The sequence below is a fragment of the Rhagoletis zephyria genome, unplaced genomic scaffold (assembly GCF_001687245.7).
Source record: "Rhagoletis zephyria isolate East Lansing unplaced genomic scaffold, Rhagoletis_zephyria_1.1 Rzeph_scaffold_00522, whole genome shotgun sequence".
Taxonomy (NCBI): domain Eukaryota; kingdom Metazoa; phylum Arthropoda; class Insecta; order Diptera; family Tephritidae; genus Rhagoletis; species Rhagoletis zephyria.
Window position 1 is genome coordinate 52,714 of NW_016157606.1, and position 8,937 is coordinate 61,650.

Sequence of the window (8,937 nt, forward strand, 5' to 3'; positions counted from 1 at the left end):
TTGGAATTTTATCTTTGAAACGCCACACTTTTCTTTGAAATCGCTTTATTAGTTCTCGTGCAATAAGCGTTTTTGTGAAGCTCTAAAAATTACAACTACAACATTTGAACATAGCCCCCATACCTTAAGGTAAGACGTATTCTACGTCAAAAATAAGTTAGGGACCGAAAATGAGCACAAAATACCTAGATTTTTGTTTTTAGATCATTATAAAATCGATATTTCTTGCTCTATAGCTGTTAGAAAAATCTGTTTCCAATTTATAGATATGTTTCTCGGGCCAGGGTTCGAACCCTACGGAGTGGGAGGACGCACCTCCAACCACTCATCAGTCACAGCGTTCGTTATTAAGCCCAAAAGGAACAGAATTGAGGAGGTAAGCATATCTGTTTCTGCAACAAAAAAAAAAAATGTTCTGTGGCACCCTAATCTATGTACATTAGGGCGGGTCAATTTGTATTGGAGATTTTTTCGACTATGAGCGTATAAGACAGAAGGAATCTACGTGTAATTCTAAGCAAAATTTGCCGAAGAAACCATGGACCTAAAATTAATTTGGAGCTTGCCAAAATGCGAAAATAGGTTTCTTAGCATTTTCACAATTCAATTTCATTTTTTGGAAACCTATTTTCACAATTTGGCAAACTTCAAATTGATTTTAGATTCATCGGGAATTACACTTAGAATCCTTCTATGTTAAGCGCGCATGTAAACAAAAATTTACCCACTCTAATGTATGGACATACATACATACATACATACATACATACATACATAAATGTGCATATCGCTTCAATCGTGCATTTTATATTCGGCTTATGGTCTTAACTGATAATTGTACGGATGCAGCACGGAAAAAGATCAAATTTCGGTATTATTGTTTACATATAACAGAAGTTTGTTTTCGGTGGTGAGTTTAGGTAAACCTTTGTGCACAGCCCGCGGCAAGAGATAGCACATCAACATTTTTACTTGGTTTTGCCCACTTTTTCTTTTGCTTTTTTAAGGTCATTAATTTTTTATCAAAGCTCAGCTCCTTATCTAACAAAAACCATATAAGTGCAAATTTCTAACTTAGTACACAAAATTTAAAAATTGCACAAACTTTTCATCACAATTCCAAGTGTTTTAATTATAATTTCTAAATTAATTTTTGGAATGCAGTTTTTCAGCAACTTCAAACTTGCACTTCATTATACTAGAATTTAACCTTCGGAGGACACACCTTTTTTATTTGACGTGAACGACACACTGGGGTAAATTGCACCCCAATTGAAATGTTGCTTTTAAAACACACAGCTTAAGCTTTTTTTGCATATATTACGCTGGAAATATTTAGATAAAATAAATTTAAAATGAAATGTCTTATTGAATTTTTCAAAGGTACAAGATCATATAATTGCATGGTTAGCTTTTATTGACATAACGAAAAAGTTTATCAAAAATAGGCTTTGCACTGGGGTGTCTTACACCCCAGTGTGTCTTCTGAAGGTTAATAACCTTCAAATTGAATACCAAAAATTATTCTAGAAATTGAAATTAAAATACTTGGAATTGGGATGAAAAGTTTGGGGAATTTTTGTACATAGTCTGACGTTTGTATTTATATGCGATTTCTTAGATAAAGAGCTATACTTTTATGTATACAAAAATATTTAGCATTAAACAAACAAGAGATATAAATAGTCAAAACTGTTCAAAATGTTGAGGTGCTATCGTTTTGTCGCGGACTGTACATATGTATGTATGCACCGTGTACACTGTACTATGTGCTCGTAGATGTACACCTGCAGGTAAGGCCGCTGAATAGAGTACAGCTGTTCACAACCGCTTCATACTGCTGACCTTTACCTTTTCAGAAAACTGAATTGCTGTGTGTACCAACATTTTAATTTGTTATATGTATGTACATACTTATGTATGTATATGCTCGAATTAATGGACGTATATTTACATACATATGTATTCACCATTATGCGTCCATGGGAGGCATTTTCGGTAAACCAAATCTGTAACATTTACTACAAGTTTTTCTAATATATTTTATTTCTATGGTGGCAAATTTCATATATAATTACGGAATTGAATGTTTTATCCTTTCAATCCCTGGTAACTAATCTCATAAGCATTTCAGACAAATATTCAAATATGAAAATTCTGAATAGTACAGCGAAAGAGGTCGGTCATCCTGATCTCAGGCAGCACTAACCAAAGCAGGAGCACACGCGTGCATTCAGACACTCTACGTCTTAAAATCGATTAAATCGAAGATCGATTAATTTAACCCTTCCGATTCGATTTTTTTGTCGATTTCTTAATTCCGATTCGATCCGTGAATCGATTCAAAAAACCGACATTCGTTTTTACCAACTCTATAAAATTATGGCTATTAGCCATACAACAATTTGAAATCCTAAAGTTTATGTAAATTTTCATAAAAATTTTGATTAATTACTCTATTTAGAAAAAACATTTAGTATGTATCCAGTTTTGTAGCGATTTTTTTCGAAAAAGGGTAGTTAAGAAGTAAAATATAAAGTTAGCGAAAACGCAAAAAAAAATACAAAACGACTGTATGCAAAAAAAAATCTATGTAGGTAAGCTTCTTAAAAAAATTAACTTTGAAGTAAAACTAAATTTTTTCTAATTTGTAATAAAAAAAAAGTCGAATATTTTTTACCATTTTCTTAAGTAGGGCTATTTTGGGTAGTGTTACCCGTGCATTGTGTTTTTTTCCGCATGGCATTTTTAAAATAGCATAATTTTTTTGTCATTTTAATGTCTGCCGGAAATTTGGTTTAAGAATTTATGAAATTTCTGTAGAATGATCATATCGCTGTCTTAACATAGAAAAACCTTATCTCACATTTTTGTTTCTTTTTTTTTCAAAAGTATTTACGGATTGCAACTTGATAACTTTTGAATAAGTCTGGATATATTGAATTCGTTATGAACAATGTATGTATCTTGGGAGATCGATTTATTTTTCCTCGATTTTTTCTTGCATCGACTTTTTTTATTTATTTTTTTTTATTTCGATTCGAATCGATTTCTTTTACTTCGATCTGGCATCTCTAGTATGCATGTGTAGTGAATCCCTAGTCGGGCTTAATTGGTTCCAAAATATACGTATAGCACAGTGCTTTTTCCACTCAGAAGTAGTTCCTAAAACATGAAGCCTTTAATTCGCTTTTATACAGAATGTGAAGCACAGCAAGAACGGTTCCTTAAGCAGGCAATTTTGCATGAGGTGGCTGTTGTTGGTTTGGAGAGCTTTGTAGAGTTTTTATTTGCTTTCGGACTCATTTGACGAAGTCAAAGCATTACAAAATGCTGATTTTAGTAGTGAAGTTTCAGGTCCGACTGGGTATATTTATACATACATACACACATATATGTACATACATATGAGCCGTTCAGTGCACACATCGATTAACTCCAGTTTTTGAAAAATCTTAAATTTAGGTGTCAAAGCACTTGGTATAGTCATAATTTATTACGTTAAAATAACTTTATACAACATACATTAGTTCATAATATTTATAACAACACTATTGTATTTGATTTTATCATATAAATGAAATTTTAAAAGATAATGTACATTATTTGATCACATCTCCCAACTTTTTGTTGATGGAGTTAATCAATTTGTGCACTGAACGGCTGGCTCATATGTGCTTGCACACACATATACATACATACATACATATGTACCTGCACACATGCATATAGACATATGTATGTATGTACACTGCTCAGACACCGAGGGCCAACCAAACGATCCAATGCAAGAGCAAAAAATTAACTCAAAAATGCACTGAATAAACTTCCACACCAAAGTGCTGAGTTTGTTTTATTTGCTTAATTATTTTTAGTAAGTTTTCGGCTTCCATATTAGAATGCGCTGCAATGAACGAACCCAAATATAAACAAACGCGAAGACGACAAACAAAAAATAGATGCTGTTTCCCAAGTTGTTGTGCCTAGCAGACGATGTGCTTTTCGTTGCAGTTTTTTCATCGAAATACGAGGGACGGAGGATTATTCTCTGGGAATTTGACAAAACAACTTATATCAAGTTCGGCAATTTTTAAGTCTTTCAGTCTTCTCTCTCCTTTTTGAGAAATAAAGATAGTCTATCTCTAAAATTAAAGATTTGGGGCGACTGCAAGGGTGCTCATAAAAAAAAAAGCAGCGATGAGCGGAGAGAGCTTTTACTCTGCATGCATCAATACAAAATGTATAAAAACTTAAAACAGCTTTGCCCGCGGGCAAGGCGATGCCCATCACCGTCCTAAAGCAAACTGATTATTTATAATAATGAATTCCTCAAATGTTTTTTTTTCACTTCATTATCGGTATCGTGTTGAGAGTAAGTTTGGAATTCGGACTTGGTGTGTTTATTTAATAATCCATCTTAGTTTTCTTCCAAAATTATTTTATATTCCAATCAATTCGGAATTTTAATTTATATCCCATTGCAATGCATTGGCTCAAATAACCGAAAAAAATTACTTCTTCTCAGGTATTATCATTTTTTTTTATTCAAATAAGTCACAACGCACGTTTTTTCGGTAAGTCACTATTTAATCTTATTTTTAATATAGGTACAAAAATATGTAAGCTCATTTCATGAAATCATGTGAACACTTTCGAATCCCCATTTATATACAGTAAATACATATATATTTATGTTTACATACACACAGTGGTCCACAAAATAATAGGGGTGCGATGTTTTGGTCAGTTTTTGCAATTTATCTTTTGTTTATTTAATGTTTAGTATTTTTTTATAAAAGTCAAGCTGGGTATACAACAAACAACGAATAAATTCAGATTTCAATCTTTGGACAAAAATTATAAAAATTCTGCCAATTTTCACGAAAATTGCATACTTTTTAATCAGAATCTTTCGAAAAAATTTTGAAATGTTGGTGAAAATTTTCAGAATTTTTATAGTTTTTGTACAAACTTTGAAATGTAAATTTAGATCGTGCTTGTTGTATTACCAGTTAGGCTTTTACAAAAAAAAAAATAATAAACATTAAATAAACAAAAGATAAATTGCAAAAACTTACCAAAACATCGCACTCCTATTATTTTGTGGACAACTGTAAATATATGTATATAACTAGTATGCCTGTTTAGTTTCTCTAACCAGCCAGCCCCGCAAAAATGTGTTGAAATTGATGTAAATACTACGTTGGCGGGAAAGAGGCCTGTTTCGAAATAGCCAGCCAGCTTCACTGCACTGCGTACACTCCAGCTAATGGTTAATGACAATGCTAAAAGTCACAGAAGGAATCATGAGATAAGATTACATCCGCATAATGTTGCAGATAAGCATTGAAAGAAGTCCAACTATGCTCATGAAAAGAGCGAAAAACTAAGAGACTTTCAGGTACATACATACATATGAATTTCTTAAGCATGTGCATTAGGGTGGTCCAAAAATGCTTGTGGAAAAAGTAATAACAATAATAATAATAGTAGTAGTTTGGCGCTTACACATATGTTAGTGTTTGGCCGAGCTTCTCCTCCGATTTGTGGCGTGCGCCTTGATGTTGTCACACAAACGGGAGGGACCTACAGTTTTACGCCGATCCGAACGGCGATTGTATTTTTATAAGAAACTGTTTTTCATGGTAGAAATACACTCGAAGGTTTGCCATTGCCTGCCGAGGGACGACCACTGTTAAGAAACAACTTTTTTCTAAATGTTTTTGCGATGTTGCTTTGACTAGAGGTTGCACCCCCAGACGCTGCGGAGTAGAAGCGCGCACTGCTTACCACTACACCACAGCGGCCGCCTGTGAAAAAGTAAAGTCGGAATTTTTACGCTCTCACCCCCTGGGATTGTTCTATACCGAAAACAATGTTCAAAGTTGTCCATGTATTTTATATGGAAAACACCCACTTTTCGTAGAAATGTTATAGAATTCTTGAAGATCAATATTTTTCGATCGGAAACACTATTGGCTGATTCTCTTTCAACTCATACAGGGTGAATGGGTTCGAAATTCAAAATCAAGTTTAATACGACTTTTCATGTATTTTAGGACAAATAAAGAGACAGGTATTTTTTTTTTTGTTTTGCAAAAAAAAATACGCAGTGTTATGAGCATCTGGAAATTTTAGGGCAAAGTGTGGTTTTGGGGAAAACGGCTGACCATTTTATTCAAATCTTTCTAGTTCTTTTAAAAATCAAAATTTTTCTATTAGTTTAGTTAGTTAGTTTTTTATTGTAGAAGTGTTTCTGATGCTCTATATTTGCATACTTGAAAATTTGAAAAATTTCTAAAATTAACAAAATGGCGGCCGTTTTTGGAAAAATCAAAAGGCTCAATTTTCTCAAAACCATAATTTTTAATTTTCTTGAAAATTTGTTTGCGGTGACTAGATAAAAGAGAGAACTTTTTCCAATAGGTTTGATGCCCGCTAAAACGCCTCGAAAGTCGTAAGATTTTTTTTCTGAAAATAAGAAGGCTCAGTATTTTGGGTAACTAGAAACATTTGAAAAAAAATTGTCAGCCGTTTTTCTCTAAAACCACACTTTGGCCTTAAATTTTCAGATGCTCGTAACTCTGCGATTTTTTTTTGCAAAACAAAAAATACGTGTCTCTTTATTTGTCCTAAAAAATATGAAAAGTCGTATTTAACTTGATTTCGAGTTTTGAACCCAATCACCCTACATGAATTGAAATAGAATCAGCATGTTCTCTTCAGATAATTCCCAATAATAATACTCAATTATTTATTTAACCCTTTCTGCACAGTAACTAGATTTTATAGGTCCGCCAAAACCGTCAGAAAATGCAAAGGTATTAAAAATTAGCATTAAAAACTGGTTAAATAAATATTTTGATTTTCGAGAATTCTATATAATTTCTACGAAAAGTCGTTGTTTGAGCGCTTTGAGCGACCTCTAAATATTTATTGATTTCAAAATAAAAAATAGGTGTATATTTTTTCGTTTTAGAACAATCCTAGGGGGTGAGAGCAAGAAAATAAAACCGACTTTACTTATTTTTGACCACCCTAATGTACATTCATGCATACCACATGCATATATACATACGCACATGTGCGTGAGGGAATGTAAGAAAACGCATTTAATGTACATAAGTAGGAGAATCTTTATTTGTGGCGTGAACACGTCAGAGGAGGGTTCGAGGAATCGGAGTGTGATGCATTTTTATTTGTTTTAACTTTGGTGATTGCAGCCAGAAATTTACACAATAAACAAACAAAAGCAATGGCAAAGCTATTAGCCCCCATTTCCTCAAGTAGCACATTGGTGTATAACTTGGTGTAAATTTGTGAATTTCGGTACAATTAATCATATTTATACCAAAATTCATAAATTTACACCAATTTATACACCAGTGTGCTACTTGAGTCCCTACTTAAGTACATATGTATACATAGATATGTATGTATGTACATATGTATGTATAGTCGGCGGCCGCACTCACTGCTCAAACATTTGTCCTAATCGGGTGAGAGATATGCACTTGTAAATTCATTTATTAGAACAAATGACTTCATTCATACATTCCAACAATGTGTACTTACATATACATACATATGTATGTATGTATGTAGTTATACATTATACATCCGTATGTACGTACGTACGCTTCAGTACATGTATGTATGTAAAGGTTTATCAAATTTAGGCCTTAAATATATTTAGTGGAAAATGCAGCAAACTGCGGAGAACTATAACATACCTGCGAGTCGTTAAAGTTAAAGTCACGCTCCGCCCGTGCATAGCCCAGCCAGCCGATGCTGAACAGTACCATCAGTAGAAACGTCGTCGCTTTGCATGACAGCGCTAAATCAAACTTTGGTGTCGGCCGCATAATCAGACTCCGCCGTTGGTGCTGCTGCTCCTCGCTTGATTCCGATAAATTGGCTACGTCTAGGCATATGCTGGACATGGACGCACAACAATCCATATGCGACCGCGCGTATTAAACTACTGTGGTGGTGGTGGTGGTGCTCTGTTGCATGTGCGCACTTCTTTGGAGAGATTGTCGGTGTATTTTAGTGTAGTGCAATGTTGCCAAGATTTACTACGCCGAAATGGAAAATATTAAACCCTTTTCAGCACTAGATGTAGCCGACAAAATTCGTTTAAAAAACTATTCGTAATTTCTGTAGCTGCTGTGCTCGTACATTGGTTTTCTTATTTTAACTGGAAAGACATAGATAAAAAAAAAATAACGAGAAATAAACGCCGATGTACAGGTAATACAAACATTTTAAAGAAGGCTATACTCTTATCATACATACATACAAACAACCAATACGTGGATGTACGGTACATTATACACAGTATCAGTGTTGCCATTTTAGCCGTTTTCCGGCTATATATAGCCGGTTGCGAAAGCAAACAGCCGAAGAAAATTGAGTTTAGCCGGCAGCCGATTTGTTAGCCGCTTTGCCAAAAAAAAGTTAGCAGTTTTCAGCCGATATTGCTATTTGCAATGTTTTCTTTAAATTTATATACATATATATGTTTCCTTTTTTTTTTTTAATTTAGTGACCCAAAATCTATTAGAAATGGGTAGCCTTAACTCGGCGAAATTTTTCTTGTCGAAGTTTGTCACATAAATATATACATACATACAATTGAAAGACAATTTTTTTCTAATCCGAAAAGTCTTCAAATACTGGGCCGATATTAATGATTTGTTTTAAGCAACTATAAACTGGAACGCGAAATTTTAGCAAGTTTTGCCAATTTTTCATAAGCTAATTTAATGTTTATTCTTTTCTATAAAAATATAGCAGTTTACTTAAAAATACCATTTAAATCCAAATTTCATACTTTGTGAAAATCTTATAAGAATTTTCATCAACTTTTTTAACTTTTTTTAATCAGTATTTTTAGAAATTTTAAATTTTAGTATAATAAAGTAAAAATGTAGA

The 8,937-nt window shown here is 33.4% G+C and overlaps 1 protein-coding gene across 3 annotated transcripts in view; it reads right to left on the minus strand.

Annotated features, from left to right (window-relative positions):
* Dg (Dystroglycan) overlaps positions 1-8,197 on the minus strand; it is a 35,033-nt gene extending 26,836 nt beyond the window's left edge. For all 3 annotated transcript variants that reach the window (XM_017612301.1, XM_017612300.1, XM_017612299.1), the window contains exon 1: positions 7,734-8,197. In XM_017612301.1, the coding sequence (XP_017467790.1) occupies positions 7,734-7,961 (228 nt within the window). In that variant the 5' untranslated portion in view covers positions 7,962-8,197. The remainder of the gene's footprint in view (positions 1-7,733) is intronic.
* Positions 8,198-8,937: the final 740 nt, after the last annotated feature.